The 18,318-nt window shown below is 39.6% G+C and overlaps 1 protein-coding gene across 1 annotated transcript; it reads left to right on the top strand.

The window, feature by feature from the left end:
• Positions 1–46: 46 nt before the first annotated feature.
• Positions 47–18,279, top strand: LOC107044189 (guanine nucleotide-binding protein-like 1). Its single transcript, XM_015265986.1, has 3 exons — positions 47–422; positions 14,983–16,100; positions 17,410–18,279. The coding sequence occupies exons 1-3, from the start codon at positions 332–334 to the stop codon at positions 17,920–17,922; spliced, it is 1,722 nt and encodes a 573-aa protein (XP_015121472.1). The 5' UTR covers positions 47–331; the 3' UTR covers positions 17,923–18,279.
• Positions 18,280–18,318: the final 39 nt, after the last annotated feature.

The raw sequence follows: 18,318 nt of genomic DNA, 5'->3' as shown, positions 1-18,318 counted from the left end.
ATCAGCGTAATAAAATTTTTTCTCGGGAGTTAGCTTAAACTTTCAAATGATCAACATCTCCCGATTGAATGATACGATTTGATTGAAGTAGGTCTGATTTGAAAATCTCAAAAAGTACCTTCAAAATGAAAAAAAAGTTGTTGAATTTCACTCCACTCATCTCGAGTTATTGACGATTGAAAACAATCCATTTTAGCCCGCCCCCTCGTTGTTATTATTGTTTTCTTTTATTTTGCGTGTGGATGCAGACGTGTTCAGACGTGTTTGATGAATGTTGGTGAATTCTGGAATATTGTGACATAATTATTGCAAAGTGACGGAAGCCGGCAGGATGCCACAGGGACGAAGAAAAGCTCCGTTCAGTGGCAAGGCTAAGAAGCAACAGATGCAGGCGAAAAAACATCGAAAACAGACATTCCTAGGTAATTTGCCGAGGTTTATGGGTTAGGTATCGGTTAGGGTAATAATATTTACATTTGTTATGATGATTGAGTGGATATCAGAGGAAGGCTATTTATAGCGGTATAATTGTAAGGATAATGTAAAAACAAACTTTTAAATAATTGGAGCCGAATTTATGGATTTGTTACTGTTATTTCATGGTCAACGATTTTTATTTTGTTTCAAGTATACCATAAAAGACCTTGTTTTCGGACACACATATAGATAAAACCGCATAACTTTATTTCCATTGAGAACAATATTGTTTTGTTGCTTTTTTTAACGTCCCTGAATGATTCGAACAATTTTGTATTGTGCAATTAATGACATCATTGAATGAGGCCCCAGAAATCCCAGAAATATATTACCGCCAGGTTACTTTGCTCCAAAAACCGAAATTCGATTTTACTTAACACAATATTTTTTCAACTCAAATCATATTCATACAACGTGAAACAGCAGGCAAGCAGGGGACAGCGAGCATGACAGCAGGCCATGTGACAGTGAGCATGTCACTGAAAGATGTATTTTTTTTTTACTGCCACCTCCATGAGTGCTATCAAAATTCCAATGTTTCGAATACTTCCTATGAGGGTATACATATTTTCTGTCCAAATTTCAAATGAGATGTCTCGATTTTTGCACCAGCTCGAGTGTTTACAAAGTTTCTTGTAATGAAAAAACGGGAATATTTCGGAAACTTTGTATGAACTAATATAAAAAATTAGTTTTTCTCATATACTCTTTCGGGTTTTTACGATTTGTTCCCTTCCCACCCCCCCAACCCCCTGTACCGCATTCCCCGAAGGACGAGCGAAACACTCACTTGAGGGAAAAACCTGCCCAGGTACAGTCGTCCCTTTAACGAGACTTCCGCTCGACAGTGAAACTGTGAGATTAGAATGTTACAAATTTTGGCTCCCCAGCCGGGTATCGAATCCAGGTCGCTCACGTGCCAGTATGAACTAATATATATGTTTTGATTGATTTAGACAGAAGGCATCGCAACGAATATTTTGTGTTATGTCCGGAGACGTGTCAGCGTCGAAGGACACTTTTTGGGTAGAATTGTAAATTACGGGAAAATAACAATCTAGAATTTTTGATATAAAAATATGGGAAAGCTATACTTCGAAAGGAATTGTTAAGCCAGATACTTTTATATTTTGATTTATATTGAACGACGCTAGGTGTAATTTATCTCTCTTACCTTGATTTACGTTACTAATTTTGAGAATCGAAATTGGGATACTGAAAGGATGAGGAATATTTGAAGTAAGGAAATAGTCAAATGATTCCGAGACAATTTTTCTGTTCAAAAGTAATCTTCTATAATTTCGACTTGGTTGATAATTACAAATGAAAAATTTACAATTTGAATCGTGGTTGAATTGTTGATTTTTGAAATTGATATTAAGTTAATATTTTATCGCTGGAAAGTCTTTTTACAAAGTCTGATAGTGGATTGCTTTGGTCTTCAAAATGGTTGAAGGTTATTGATAATTGAACTTACAGTTGATGATGGTTTTAGTAGTAATCCTTATATTTCTAGTTGTGGANTTTTGGGGAGTGAGTCGGTTCTTGATCGATACACGATTTTGCTTTTGATTGGTGGAAATTATGGCGTGATTTTCCCACTTTTTATTCTTGGAGGGAATTGACCTATTGGGTTAGCGGTTTTAGGCGCGCCGGATTTCGCACTGGCGATTCTTCACCTGCGAGGTGTTACTCTGTTGAAATAGCGCGTCCACTAGCCTTATGTTGGAATATGTTATTTGTTGATGCTGCACTTTTCGGGTTCTCGGTTGACGATGTGGCATTGGATAGGGAGAATAATCGGGAAATTGTGAAGGAAAGCTATTTCATAGATTTTTGGACATTACAGCCCCCGCTCAGAATCATTGTTCTATTTATGTGGAACTGATTTTGAGATGTGTGAATATTATGGTTTGATTGAATTTTTATTATTCTCTCTGGACGTAATCGTCTACTCAGCATTTTTATGCTGGCTTTGTTGTCTGGAGGAGGTGATCAGACAACATGGTTTCTGTGATATCGGTCATTGGGTTTTAGGTTACGTCTTATCTCCGGATGTCAGTCAGTGTGTCACTGTTCTCAGGAGGTGTTGGACGTCTTTTCCGAAGGATTTTCAAGAGTAAAATAGCTTAGAGGGTGTGTTAAGGGTGTGTTTTTGAGGGAGTTAGTCAGTTTTTTGCGTGACATGAGCTCGAGGGTGCGCACCAAGGTGGGTGTATTTTCTGATGTTTCATTTGGTATAGATTTATTTATTTATTTATATTTTGGTTCATGTGGATTATTATTATTATTTAGGGTCGTCGGATTCGTGGAGCTCCGAAGGAGTTGAGGATTTTGTTGTCCAGGTGTGATGGAAAGGGTCCGAATGGTGTTGAGGTTCCACGCGGGCTCTTACCTTTTGTGGGATTGGTTTTAGAGGAGGACCCTGATCTTTTCAAGTTGATAGACATTTTTAACGACAAGTTCTTCTTTGGGAAGGTCGGAGGGTATACTTTCAGGAAAACCTCTAGAAGGAAGGATACGTTTGGGTATACCGATTATACTGCAAAGGTTGTGACCTTTTCGAGGTTCATCTTTGTGCCTGGTTTAAGCCGATCGGTGTTAGTGAGAACAATTTTGCATGAGATGATTCACTGTTACTTGGACTGTATTGGAGCTGATAGAAATAAGAATGCGAATCACAAGGGGGTGTTCCAGAGGGAAGTTGCCCGTATCAATGCGGTGTTAGGATGTGACATTTTGGATGAAGGGGATGTGGATTGGGAGATATTACGGCCCTTGTCGATGGATAAACTGTTCGTTTGTAGTAGATGTGGGAGAGAGCAGATCCGAACTGTGAATCGTCCACCAGAGCCTGGGCCTTTCTTCCCTTGGTGTGCCCAACATCAGGCTGATTGTGGGGGTGAATTTATTTTAAGGTGATGGGTTCTTCTATTGTGATTTAGGGGTATCGAGATTTATTGATTCGGTTGGAAAACATTTAAAAAAATAATTTTGATTTATGTTTTTAGCCCGTCAAGTTAGCTTCATGTATTCTGCCATTGGTGAGGGTGAAGGTGGGGGATGGAATGGCGCACTATTTTTGAAATAGCGGGCCATAATAACTGGGATGATTAACGGATCGTAGGGGGCCAATTTTGGGGACTTTGGCCCTTTGTCGGCTAAGTATTGGCACATAGTCGGTGAAGTCTACATTAATTTCTGAGGTTTTTCATGAATGATTGATGGATTTGAATTATGGAGAGTGGCAGAAATAAACCGTTCATAGCAAATTTAAAAAGTAAGTGCATTATTTCGGATCGCGGTGTGGACATCCTCTAACATTAATTACCCATGATTATCCTACTTGCGCGGGGTGCTTCTTTATATTTTAAACCTATATCCGTTTTTCTTTTTGTTCGACAATTTGATAGACGAAGGATAATAATGAATGACAGTAAGGAAATTATATATATATATGTGTATATAAATCTATTAGTTCCGGGGCAGTATACATATACTGGAGGGAAGTGCACGTGCCCGTAAATATATATATATAGATATATATATAGATATATATATATATATATATATATATATATACATATATAGATGAAATTTTGGGTTCAAATTTATTTTTTTATTTTTTTATTTTTTTTTTACTTATCTGTTAAACTAATTAGACGTAGTTGATGGTCACTCCCGAGCTCAAGGGTATTTCTACGGTGGACCCTGGTGTGATTTCTTGAATTACTGGTGTAAGGGCTGGAAGTGCTGGTCTTGGTCGTCGGGTAGATATTGTAGGTATTGTGATGGTTGGTATCTCTATGTCCTCTAGTTGCTTGTCCCCGGATTTCTCGTTGATGGTTTTTGAGTTTGCTGGTTTTCTTTCGGGCTTGTTGTTTTTCTTGCAACAACAGTAACTCATGCAGGAGAGGATGTTGGTACCCTTTTTGTAAGTTATTATTCCTCCTATTATTGTTGCGATGGAGAGTATTCCGGTAATTCCACAGCTCGTGGCTGTAAAAATTTGGTGACCATATTCCTCTTGATGATGGAGGCCAATCTTCTCTGCAGTCTCGATAGTCTCTTGCATGGATTCGTCAAAGGTGTTAGAGCTGCTCGCATCTGGGATAAAATGGTGCTCAACATGGGGTAAGAGTTCAATCCTTTGGAGAGGAATTTTTTTTTTTTTTTTTAGTTTTCTTCGCAGGGTTTTAGGTTATTTGGGTGTTTCATGAACCGGTGACCGTCTTCATTCTCCAGGTAGACATTTCCTTTTGCAGTGATGTCTATAATCTCGTAGGGTCCAGTATATGCTTGGTCTAGTTTCCCTATCTTAGGTTCTTTTTCAACATAGACGAATTGACCAATTTTTAATTCCAGAGGTCTCGAGGTTTGATCATATATCCTCTTGGAATTTAATTTGGCTTTCTGGAGTTGTTGAAACGCAATCTCATGTATTTTGTCGAGTTTTGTGATCAACTCGATCATGTAATCTGAATATGTTTGTATTTCGCTGCGTTCTTCGTTGAAGTTGGAAGGGATGCTGGCTGGTTTCCCATAGAGTAATTCAAATGGAGTGAAGTTTGTTGCACTATGGATCGTGGTATTGTATGATAACATAGCGAACGGGAGGAGGTCGTCCCACTGATTGAACTCATCTGTGTATGCCTTGAGATATTCGGCAAGCACATGGTGGCTCCTTTCCAAGGCTCCATTGGATTGTGGTCTGTATCCGGAGGTAGTGAGGTGATGAAACCGTAAGAGTTTACTTAACTGGGCGAAGAGTTTACTTAGAAAGCTCGTTCCTTTGTCGGATAGAATTATTTTCGGGCATCCAAACTGAGCAACATATTTCGTAGCTAGTGCATGAGCGATGGTATGAGCTTTGATATCCCGAAGTGGAACAGCGACACAGTGCTTCGAGAAATTATCTTGGATTGTGAGAATGTGGCTATTCCCCTTTGATGTTGTTGGAAGAGGGCCCACAGTGTCAATTGAGATTCCTTCAAAACATTCGCTGGGGGTGTCTGTTATCAGCATAGGTTGTCGAAATTTCACCCTTCGGATTTTCTCTAGTTGACAAGTTCTGCATTTTTTTATGAACCTTTCGACCTCTTGTTTCATCCCTGGCCAGTAGAATCGCTCTCGAATTCTGTTGAATGTCTTGACTATCCCTTTATGACCTGCCGGTAAGGTTTCGTGGCACTCTTTGATTATTTCAGGTCTCAGTGCTTCTGGGGGCATTCTGACGGTTCCATGGCACAAAGTGATGGTGATTGGTTCCTCTTGGAATTCTTTTTCCAGAAAAAAACGAATTCTCAGATCTTCATCGATTTCATCTCCCTGGTTCAGCATCTTTATTTCATTGATTTGATATTTCATCAAGGCTTCTCTCAGGTTTTTCAAACACGTTTTGAGATTTTTATTTTTAACTCTCTCAAAATGCCACTGTTTCACAATAAGGGTGAACGTGAAGAATTTCCCACATTTGGTCACTATTATTTGACCTACTTGTGGTTTGAGTTTTCTGATGTGGTCCAGATTGATAAAATTCAAGTCCCTCAATAGTTTTGTGTTTTGCTTGGTTGGTTCCGCATCAGCAGCAAGAAAGTGCACTAGATTACCTCTAGTAAATGTTAGTCCATCTCTGGACTCTTGGATGTTAGATGCTGTTACGTAGGCATCATCACGAGGGATGCTGCTCATGTCTTCATATCTTGTGTCTTCTAACGTAGAATCTCGTTTCGGTTGGACCTTTTCTAGGTTACTTTGGACGGATGACGATGGCGTGACAGACAATGGTTTGGGTAGCTCTTCAGAGAAAGAGGAAACCTTGATGGGACCTTTTTCCACCCCCGTTGACTCATTTCCATCTTCAGAGAGTTCGTCAGTGAGGTCGATGAGGGGTTTGGATCGCCCTTCGAATTCAGCTAGTTTCTGTTCGAATAGACGGGTGGACTCGTCTAGTTCCTCTAGGAAGTCGGTACTCAGGCTTGTTCTTTTCAGCTGGTATAAGGTGGGTGGTTGATAATAATCCCACTCCGGGAAACTTTCATTTTGAGTTTCCTCGGCCTTCTCGAGGAGTCGAGAAGCTGAGAGCTGATACAGCGAGGTATCTTCGGTCTCGAAGACATCATCCTCTAGGGGTGTCCCTTCAAGGGATACATTGGTTTCATCAAAACTTTCTTTTGTTGTTTGGAAGGTCGCTGTACTTCCTGAACTTCCATTCTCATCACTGGGTAGAGAATTTGTTGGACTTCCTGAACTTCCTTTTTCATCGTTTGATCTTGGAGGGGGATCCACTATGGGTTCCACCGGAATTTCAGGTGCATCTTCTGGATCGTTGGAAGTGGACGTTTCTGAAGGTTCTGTACCGACAGTCTGTGAAGTCTCGCTGAGAGTTCCAGTATCGGTTCCTTGAGTCTTCTTCTTCAATGCCGACCGATATTCTCTGCTGTCTCGGTAAGATATAGGAGTCCTCTTACCAGCGGCCAATTCAGTCATTTGTCGTATTCTGATTCTGTCTGCTACTGATGTACCTGAACCTAGTTGAAGAGCTGCGTCAGGTTCTGAGTGGAATTGAATTCTACGGTTATGATTTCTGTTTGATTGAGGTCTTTTCAGAATGGGGTTAGGTGGCTTGAAGGTCGGTAAACATATTGCGATCGACTTCCCTTCAGATTGGTCGCTGTCCAGAGGATTTTCTGCGAAAGCATCGGCCAGTTGAGCTTTCTTTTGCTTCTTGATTTCTACATTGAAGTCGTAGTCGTTCAAGAAGGTTTTCCATTTTATTTGCCTTGTGGTGGGATTACTGGAGTCCATCAACCAATTTAGGGCAGGGCTGTTCGTGATGATAGTGAAGTGTACGTCAAAGATGTAGGGTCGAAACTGGTCTACTGCATACACCACAGCCAAACAATCTCGTTCCGCTGGGGTATAACGGGTTTCTGCTCCTCGCAATGTTCTAGATGCGTAAAGGATTGGATGTTCGTCTCCTTCCTCATCTTTTTGACTTAATATGCCACCTAGACCCTTCTCAGTGCTGGATGCATGTACGATGAACGGTTCATCCATGTCTGGATGATATAATAATGAGTCTTCAGTTATAGCGGTTTTCAGCAGTTGGAAAGCCTCGGTCTGGTGTTTGGTCCAGTCGTACGGAATATTCTTCTTCAGTAGTTTGGCAAGCGGTTCTGAGATTTCAGCATAGTCTTGAACAAACCTGCGGTAATAATTGCTAAAACCAAGGAATTTCCTCAGACCATGTAAGTTGGTTGGTTTTGGCATGTCAACGAGTGCTCTGATTTTCGAAGGATCTGGATGGATACCCTCTTCGTCGATGATATGACCCAGATATGCAACTTCTTTCATAAAGAATTTGCACTTATCTGGTTGAAGGGTCAGTCCATTTCCTCTGAGACACTCGAATAGATGTTCGAGCCTTTCATTGTGAGCTTCGAACGTTTTGGAGTAAACCACGATGTCATCAAGATATACATACAGCTCGGTGCCTTTTAATCCTGCAAGAGCATGGTCCATCATCCTCTGGAAAATTGGTGGTGAGTTTTGGAGACCAAAGGGCATCCGTGCGTATTCATAATGTCCATCTGGACCAGTGAAAGCGGTTGTTTCACTGTCCTCTTCGTTCATTTCTATTTGATGGAAACCACTCGCGAGGTCGAAGACGCTGAAGTATTTCGCGCCTCCGAGTTGAGACAAGATCTCGGAGATGTCCGGAAGTGGGTAGGAGTCTCCGATGGTTTTCGCTACCCCTTCTGTCATCTTGCTCGGGAAGTGCTTTGGCGATGTCCAAGGCTCTCTGATGGGTATCCTCTGTTTCCTCAGGGGATAGCGCCATGTTGCAAACTGCAAGATTATTGCCGGGGCAATCCATTTCTTCGTCGAAGGGTTCGAGACGTTGCGGAGGAAGTATGAGTTCGATTGGTTCTTCCGTGGTGTTTATGGCACCCACACAGGCTACCCCTTCTGTCACTGTCACTACGCAATGGCCTAGATATACTCCCTTTGGAGTATCCAGCTTAGGAAGGTATCCAACTGATAAATCCGGGTTTTCGATTGGAATTCCCATAACCATTCTTGCTCTGGCCGGTATTATTGTGGGCCCATATGGCCGATGGTACTCATACCAAAAGACAGGAATATTTGGTCTTTTCGCCGTCGTTAGAGTTCTCTGGAGATATCTGATGTCGACTTCCTCTTTTACAAGGAATTCCAGTCCTAAGAGACCTGATCCTTTTACAGACAATTTGCAATCAACAATCTGAAAAGGGGTCGGTGCTCCCGNCTGTCACTACGCAATGGCCTAGATATACTCCCTTTGGAGTATCCAGCTTAGGAAGGTATCCAACTGATAAATCCGGGTTTTCGATTGGAATTCCCATAACCATTCTTGCTCTGGCCGGTATTATTGTGGGCCCATATGGCCGATGGTACTCATACCAAAAGACAGGAATATTTGGTCTTTTCGCCGTCGTTAGAGTTCTCTGGAGATATCTGATGTCGACTTCCTCTTTTACAAGGAATTCCAGTCCTAAGAGACCTGATCCTTTTACAGGCAATTTGCAATCAACAATGTGAAAAGGGGTCGGTGCTCCCAGGATCTTCAAGTAAATCAACCCGCAAGTTGGTAGGGCGTCTTCTGTGACCCCCGTCAGATACTTCACAATGGGTGGTTCAATCCTTGCACCTGGCTTGATGGCTCTTCTTTCGATTAGGTTGATCTCTGCTCCTGTATCAATCAAGAACTGGTGACTTTTCCCAATTAAATTTCTTACTCTTAAATGTATTCGGGGTCCACCCCCGGTAAGGGATATTCTGCATTCTCTCTGCGTCTGTGATGTCCACGTCCTGCAATTCGGTATGCAAAGATGTAGCGGTTGTAATGGAGCGATGTTGAACGTGATGGTTTTAGTATAGAAGGAGATGTGAGCCTTCAATTTATTCAACATGTCGTCTCCCACGATTGCACCATATCCACCAGGTTGGTGAATTATAACATGGAATTTAACGTATACTTCTGGGTGGAGAGGTAGTCTTACTGTCCCTAGGGAATCCATTACATCGTTTGAGAGCCCCACAATTCTACAAATCTCAGTCCGATCTACCATTACATCGGAATTTAAGGATTGAATGGAGATGAGATTTATGGAGGCCCCCGTGTCAACCAGGGCGGAAATTCCATCGTTGTTCAGATAGGGCCCTGTTATACGGATTTGTGGGCCGCTTTTGGGACTACAAAGGACTACTTCTCTTATTGACGTCTCTGGTGAGTGCTCCTCAGGGTGTGGTATTGTTGTTGACCCTGGTCGCTCGTCACCGCACCCGTTTGACGAGCCAGGTACTCGTTTAAAGCCTGGGTTGAAACTCCTTCTGAGGAAGGTACCTTTGACGATTGTTGAACCGGGTTCCCCGTGGTTTTAGGCTGGTGATTCCCCTTGACTCGTTCTCGGGATGAGTCCCTTGATGAAGGGAGAGTCACTGCTCGTTGTTTCTGGTCCTTGAGTTCGATCACAAGGCTCTGAAGGAGGTTCTTAATTTCGCTCAGGTCATCCTTGTTCTCTTTCTGAGGAACATGAGGAACATGTTCCACATTTTGGCGTTGCGTACCCGCTAAGATCGCTGCGAGCTGCTGAACTTGACCTGCATCCACTGGTACATCTTCAACTGTGTCTTGACCCCATGGTTCTGTAAGATTCATTTGGTGGAGCAAGGCTTCAGGTGAGACGCTTCCCATGACAACTGGATTTATGGTTGACATTGGAGGTGGTGGGAAGTGTTGTCTTGACACCCCATTTATTGGTGTATCAGGAGGTCGCCTTCGAGGGATATATTCGTTGAGGAGTGCCGCAACCAGATCATTATTTGATTTTTGAGTCCTTTGCCCGTAACCGGCCTGGAATCCAGGGTTTCCGTAGCTTCTGGTAGGTGTTGGTGTAGAGGGTAACGGTGTATTGTAGGGTCCTTGATACTGTTGATGGACTGGGTATCTCTGACTCTGTTGCTGTTGGTATTGGTAGCCGTTAGACATCTGGTTACCCGCTGTGTTCGACCAAACGTTGTTCTGAATCCCGACTGAGGGATATTCTGTCACATACCGGAATTGGTGGTGATTTGGTATTTCTGGGGCTGGGAGCGCCATAGTTGTTCGAAATTCATCAGTGTCAAGTACTTTCAGCACGTCAGCGATTTTCTTAATCTTCTGACGTCGAATTGTGTCTTTTACTGCCGGGGATGCATATTCTTTGCATCTGGCCAAGGCCTCTTGATTCATCAAACTTTCTAGAGCTTGTCTCGTGGCCTCCGGCTCACCCTCAACTATTCTCAACCCAAATTGAACCGAAGCTGCCATTCTTTCCAAAAAACATTCCAGGGGTTCTTCGGTATATTTGACTAACCCACGGACTTTATTCAGATAATACAAAAAATTATATTGACCTCGGAATCTTTTGACAAGGATTTTCAGGATGTCTTCTACTGAATTTAGGGTCTTATTCGCGACTGCAAATTTCGCAGGAGGCAAAAGGCGTTTCAGGACTTGTAAGATATATTCCTCTTTCTTGCCATCTTCGGTGGGGATTGATAACAAATTACACCTAAGGGCATATTCAAATTCGTCTAGGGTTGCATGCTCAGAAGTTCCGGAAAAAATTGGTATACTACTAGCAATATCCCGCGCTTTGATGTAATCTTCATGATTCCCAGTGATTTGCCCGGCGATATTTGAATCGCCGGTATAACCAATATTTATAGAAGAGTTTGCCATTATGGGATAATTCTAGAGTAAGTCTGGGAATACTCTTGAGAGTAGAATTTTGGAAAAGTTTAAATACTACAAAAACAAAAAAAAAGGAAAAGAAAAGGGAAAGTGAAGAAGTTTTTCCCGATATTATGCGATATTATGAAAATACCGACATTCAAAACGAACTTTGTTGTATAAACCGAACTGGAGGAATTTATATGTGAACCGAGTAAATTCCTTATTATTATTAGGCGGTAAGAGTGAAAGGAAGCCTAGATCGTCCTACCGACTGCGCCATGAAATTCTAGCTGTTATGTCCGGAGACGTGTCAGCGTCGAAGGACACTTTTTGGGTAGAATTGTAAATTACGGGAAAATAACAATCTAGAATTTTTGATATAAAAATATGGGAAAGCTATACTTCGAAAGGAATTGTTAAGCCAGATACTTTTATATTTTGATTTATATTGAACGACGCTAGGTGTAATTTATCTCTTACCTTGATTTACGTTACTAATTTTGAAAATCGAAATTGGGATACTGAAAGGATGAGGAATATTTGAAGTAAGGAAATAGTTAAATGATTCCGAGACAATTTTTCTGTTCAAAAGTAATCTTCTATAATTTCGACTTTGTTGATAATTACAAATGAAAAATTTACAATTTGAATCGTGGTTGAATTGTTGATTTTTGAAATTGATATTAAGTTAATATTTTATCGCTGGAAAGTCTTTTTACAAAGTCTGATAGTGGATTGCTTTGGTCTTCAAAATGGTTGAAGGTTATTGATAATTGAACTTACAGTTGATGATGGTTTTAGTAGTAATCCTTATATTTCTAGTTGTGGATCCTTCAATGAGGTTTTTCTCCACCAGAATTAGAGTTTTCTCTGATCCTATTATGAATACTTCCTATTGGATCACTTTTACCCACTCGTGTACAATTTAACAAAGTTCGGAAAAGTGTTTTTAAGTGAGAATGTCCACAATCACGGTAAACTGGCTAATTTTGTTCTCTTACAATGCAAGAAACACTACTACTTTCGATTTAAGGATGCAGTATCCCTGCGCAACTTTCTTTCACTCAGCTACGAGCTATGTTCGATAACTACCACTCCCGATAACCGTTTTCCAGGCGAGTTATGAGTAGCGGGAACCGAAAGAGACAGATCGATTCCGTCAGTAATTTCCACCAAGTCAAATTAACGCTCCGACGATTGCTTCTAGACTCATTTTGATTTTAATTTTTGGGGAGTGAGTCGGTTCTTGATCGATACACGATTTTGCTTTTGATTGGTGGAAATTATGGCGTGATTTTCCCACTTTTTATTCTTGGAGGGAATTGACCTGTTGGGTCAGCGGTTTTAGGCGCGCTGGATTTCGCACTGGCGATTCTTCACCTGCGAGGTGTTACTCTGTTGAAATAGCGAGTCCACTAGCCTTATGTTGGAATATGTTATTTGTTGATGCTGCACTTTTCGGGTTCTCGGTTGACGATGTGGCATTGGATAGGGAGAATAATCGGGAAATTGTGAAGGAAAGCTATTTCATAGATTTTTGGACATTACGTTTGAAAAAAAGTGAATTCGGTTGCGTACATTTAAAGATATGCCATGTAAAAGATTTTCAGAAAAAGTCGAATATCTCCGAAACTACTGATGCGATTGAACCTATCTTCAATACGAAACATTGTTATCATGAGAGGAAGATTCATTCTAAATTTCAAGTTGATCTCTAGATTTTTGCACAAGCTAGAGAGTTTACAAAGTTTTTTATGAAAAAACTGAAAAACGGGGATATCTCGAAAACTTGGTATGAACGAGTGTATATGTTTTGATTGATTTAGATAGAAGATGTCGAAACGAATATTTTGAAAAAAAAATAGAAATCGGTCCACTAGTTTTGAACTTATTTGCGGAAAACTATTTAAAAGTGAATCGCTTTTTTTTCAAAAACTATTAGATCGATCGGGCTGAAATTTTGCGCAGAGCGAGTCCTCATTAGGCCCTACAATCTAACAAAATTTCAGATTTTTTGAAATTACTTTAGCCACTTAATTACTCAATTTTCTAAAAATTGACCACCGGGAAGATGACGATGGACGTGGCCACATACAGACATGGTCGCCAAACTTCGAAATTTTGTTTCAGACCATTCTACATCATTTCCAATCAAAATTAGAGAATGTGAAAATCGAAGCATTGGAATACTTCCGTTCGGAAGCAAAAAACAATAGTTTACAAAATTTCAAACTAGTCTTTGCTCTTTTGGAAACATACCAAAATTTTGCATAAGAGGACATGTTAACTTTCAAAAACCACTATTGAATTTTCTCGGAAACGGTTTTCGTCAGTCCTAGATTTCGGGGGTAGATTTTAGATGTAAGAATCTTAAGTCTCAATTTTTTCCAGAATTTGCGTTACTTTTTTCACTTTTTTCCATAATATCCTAAATAAGAGTCGAAAGTGGAGCAATGTGGGACGTTTATTCTCAACTACAAATCCCCACATCTCTGTGTATAGACGAATATATCAAGAATTAAAGTTCATCACAAATATTATACTTTGTCCCCCTTCCCTCTTTGATAAGAGAAATTAATGAGTTTTATATGGCAAGAAAGACTACAAGGAAAACTCATTTGTTACAATTTTATTTTTACCTCTTTGAATTGTTACTATTGACTGTGGGATATATAAATAAATATGAAATGCAGTAGATTGAACTTTAACTTCTTTTCTTTATTTAATTCGCACAAGGAAAATACGTCTGCTCTCTACGGATCTCCCTAGCAGAGTACATGCTGGTCACAAATACCAAAAGAATATTCGTCACCTAATGAAAGAACTCACTGTTCTTCCTCCCTATGAAATCATTGTTTATGTTTATGTAAACTCTCAGGCTACTCTCTGGTGCCCTCCACGTCGATTCGTTTTTGTAACCGTCATTTCTTAGTTAAATAAATTCTATGAATTTGACTCAAGTTACATTCCAAGTTACATTTTTCATTGAAGAATAATGTTGTCTAAAAACGATTTGGAAATTATTTAGCGAAAACCTGGGGAAAGAAGAGATTTAGACACAATTATCAGAAATACTTCTTCGTAATTGGTTTTTCAATAGAAAAAGATTTTCCAACATTGTTCTGAAAACCTACCAAATTCTCGGATATTCGCAAAAGAATCTTGACAGGATCGTTTCCAGAATTTTAAGAATTTCAAGATTACATTGCAAATATCCCCGAAACTAGTGAGTGTAGAGAAAACTGTCAGAAGATCATTTGGCTAGACAATTGAATCCTCTGCAAAAAATTACGTCGGACATTTTTCTTCAAACCTCATTGGCCAAAGATATTCACAAAACAATCATTATGAAATTGGAAGAGAATTAAGCAATCCAAAACAAATAAATTAACTCTCCAAAATGATTTCAAAGGATCTTGGAGAAAGTGAAAAGTACATTAATTTAACCAGGAAATGACAATTAAATAAATTTTATTTTCATTTTTTCTAACATTCCTTGAAATAATTTCGGATATTTAACAACAATGGACATGAACTAGGATATATCCTAAATATATTCAAAATGTTAATTTTCTTACATTTCTACAACCATCTCCAAAGTTGATCGATTTACTGAAATTCATCAAGATATCTTTTTTTTAGTCGATAAAATTTTCCACAAAAAGACTCTTGTCTCTTTCCTTAGGCCCTCTAAAAAGTTCAAACCCATCCCCAACTAAAACAACTAAACATCCTGCCAACAGAAAACCCCCAAAAGCAAGGTGACGACGTTGATGATCACTCAGAGCTGGGAAAAATTCAAAAAATCAACAAACAACCTCGTGATACAACTGGTCGAGACCGCTACGCCCTCCAGTTCTTCCAAGAATCCAAAGAAGAACTCCAGCACCGAAAAGAGGAGGGCCGAAAGACCATTCACCCCCTCCCCCTGGACCAACAGGAAGTCTCTTCAAACTACTTCCCAGAGGGTTTGAACATGCCAAAACGTCCGCCCTGGGACTTCTCAATGTCCCGAGAGCTCCTAGATATGAGAGAACAGAAATACTTCATAGAATACCTGAGACAACTCGAGAGTATCAAGGATATTAGCTACTTCGAGCTGAACTTGGAGACATGGAGGCAGCTTTGGAGGGTCTTGGAGATGTCTGACATTTTCTTAATCATAGTGGATATCAGGTACCCCGTCCTGATGTTCCCTCCTTATCTATACAACTACGTAACGAATGATCTGAAGAAGGACATGATTCTGGTTCTCAATAAGATTGATCTGGCTTCTCCAGCGCTGGTCCTCGCCTGGAGGGAGTACTTCCAGCTGCATTACCCCACAGTTCACATACTATTCTTCACATCTTTCCCCAAGTACAACCTCAGAGGGAACCAAGAAGACGGCGAAGGATTAAAACAGAGGAGACGAAGAGGAAAGCTGAGGATGGCAGCAGAAGGCGCCCAAAAACTCCTATCGACCTGCAAGGCAATTGTTCGAGACCAGGTGGATCTGTCATCCTGGCAGGAGAAGATACATGAGGAGATGCAGATGGAGTACGATCTCGAGGACATTGATCATAAGGAGAATACAATCGTTAAGAAGGAGGATACCAGTTACTTTGAGCATGAAAAATACAAGAATGGGGTTCTTACTATTGGATGCATTGGGACGCCCAATGTTGGCAAGTCCTCGTTGATGAATGCATTGATGGGGAAGAAGGTGGTGAGTGTGTCGAGGACACCTGGGCATACCAAACATTTTCAGACGATTTATCTGACGAAGACGGTTTGTCTTTGTGATTGTCCCGGGCTCGTGTTTCCTTCGACTGTTCCCAAGCAGCTGCAGATCTTGATGGGATCGTTTCCAATTGCTCAGGTGAAGATTACTTGAGATTTATTGCGAATTACTTTGTGAATATCTTCAACAAGTGAGTTCTGTAATCGTTGCTTTGATTTTTAACGTAATTTTCAAAAAATTTATATTTAATAAAAATTACAATTCCGAGGATAATTGTGGATATCATGCTCTAAATTCATTCAATGATAACTGAAAATATTAGTTTTAAAGTCACTCTATCGAAATTGAAAGATCGATCCGGTACCTATATTCGTTGGTTTTATTCTTATGATGATTTGTGTAAATTTTATAATTTTTCATAAATTGCTCTGAAAAGAAACTTTCTGAAGGTTTCTTCAAATATAATGTTTCAGATTCATTCCATAATACAGACAACATCATTCTTCCACTCGATTGTATAAAAGAATTTCGCAAATTATTATTATAGCATTCAAAAGTTTATTGATTTTCCTTTTTTTGGAAAATTTACTTCGACTTTACTTTCATCGAATAAATGAATAGTATAGATATATATTATTTCATATTCAAAATTTCATCAAGGATTAAATTAAATTAAAAATATAACTCAGTCGATTAAAGAAGACATTTCATTGAATTTAATCATGATATGAAGTGATGAATTATATATGTTAGAAGCAGATGATGTGCAAAGTGACCACTCGGAAGCATATTGCTAATTTATTAGCAAAAAAAAAAAATAGACTCTATTAATATGAAAGCTATTTTCCACTTGCTTTTCTCAATTTGATAAGCGTTTTAATGTTCTGACGAAAATCCACAATCTCCAACATTTACATTATCGATAGAGATTAAAATCTAAATACAGTTGACAACAATTTTGAAATTGTGAAATCAAAATCAGATTTTTCGTTATTGAATGAAAAAAAAAATCAAACCATTTTCCCGATACCCAATAGAAAATGATCGACTGTACTTTAAGCGAGTCTAATGATTTACATATCTATCAGCCTTCATAGAAAATTATCAAGCGATATTTTTTATAGAAAAACATCGAAATTTTATACAATAAATGTATAATGATATCTTCTCCAAAGGTAATTCATTACTCAGATCATTCCATAATTAATGAAAAACTAGTTAACAATCTATCTCGCAATTGGATACGACTTTGTCAACACTACAGAAGGACTAGCCATAAAGAAAAATGGTATAAATTTTTTTTCTGGACCAGGAGATTTTTCCATGAAAAATTTCTTAGAGTATTTTTCCGCAAACCTTTGCTTTCGAACCTTTGCTATTTTCTTCCAAAGAAAAGGATCCACTGAATGGATTTTTCAGTTTAGTTCCTATAATTGTTTATTTCCAGGTGAGGGAGCCTTACACCACAATCAAGTTCTTGGGGGAAAGATTAGATCTACCAAAATTACTGAGGATCCAGCATCAGGAGAATGATGAGACCTGGTCGGCCTTGGACATCTGCGAGGGATGGGCTGCCAAACGGAATTACAGAACTGCCAGAACTGCTAGGCTGGATACCTACAGGGCTGCTAATTCTTTGCTGAGGATGGCGCTGGAAGGCAAGATTTGTATTTTTGTTTATCCAGAAAGGTGGAGCAAGGAAAAGGAAAGATGGGAGAAACATGAAGATGTGGAGATGATCAGGTGGATTCAGGCGAGTGTGAAAGAGGGCGAGAGTGATTACTGTGGAGCTGAAGGGGAACATGATTCGTATTCGGAGGACGAGGATAGTGAGAAGAGTGATGAGGGAGATAATAGTGATGAAGAGGAAGGGGATGAGGATGATGATGATGATGATACCGAGCACGGGGAGGGGTTGATGGTGTCTGGAAATAGGTTTGGAGCACTTGCCGATGATTAAGAGAGTTTTGGGAGGGGAATAAAGAAAATCAATGAGAGAATTGTTAGGAAATATTAGTATTATTGTTAGAATAGGTTTGGGGAAAATGTCAAGAGTTTTTTAAGGGGAGTTTGGTCGGCTGCAAATATTACCTTTTGAGTTTTTGTGATAAGTCCAATAGTTCTGGATTAAAAATTGTATCGAATGCATTCATAGATTATTTTACAAACATCTTTGAAACTATTGAATGTAAAAAGGAATGTCAAGAGATCTTTTTGAGCATGAAATTCTCCACAGGAAAGATATCTTGATATTCTCTAATCACTCATTACTGATAATTCAATAAACATGGTATAAACTACTAGGTTTATTAACGAATATTACAACTTTTTCTTAGTCCATTAAATTCTGTCCAAA

This window comes from Diachasma alloeum, unplaced genomic scaffold (genome assembly GCF_001412515.2).
Source record: "Diachasma alloeum isolate Michigan unplaced genomic scaffold, Dall2.0 Dall_scaffold_00682, whole genome shotgun sequence".
Lineage (NCBI taxonomy): Eukaryota > Metazoa > Arthropoda > Insecta > Hymenoptera > Braconidae > Diachasma > Diachasma alloeum.
Note: the sequence above shows the minus strand (reverse complement) of the source record. Positions and strands in the feature narration are given on the sequence as shown.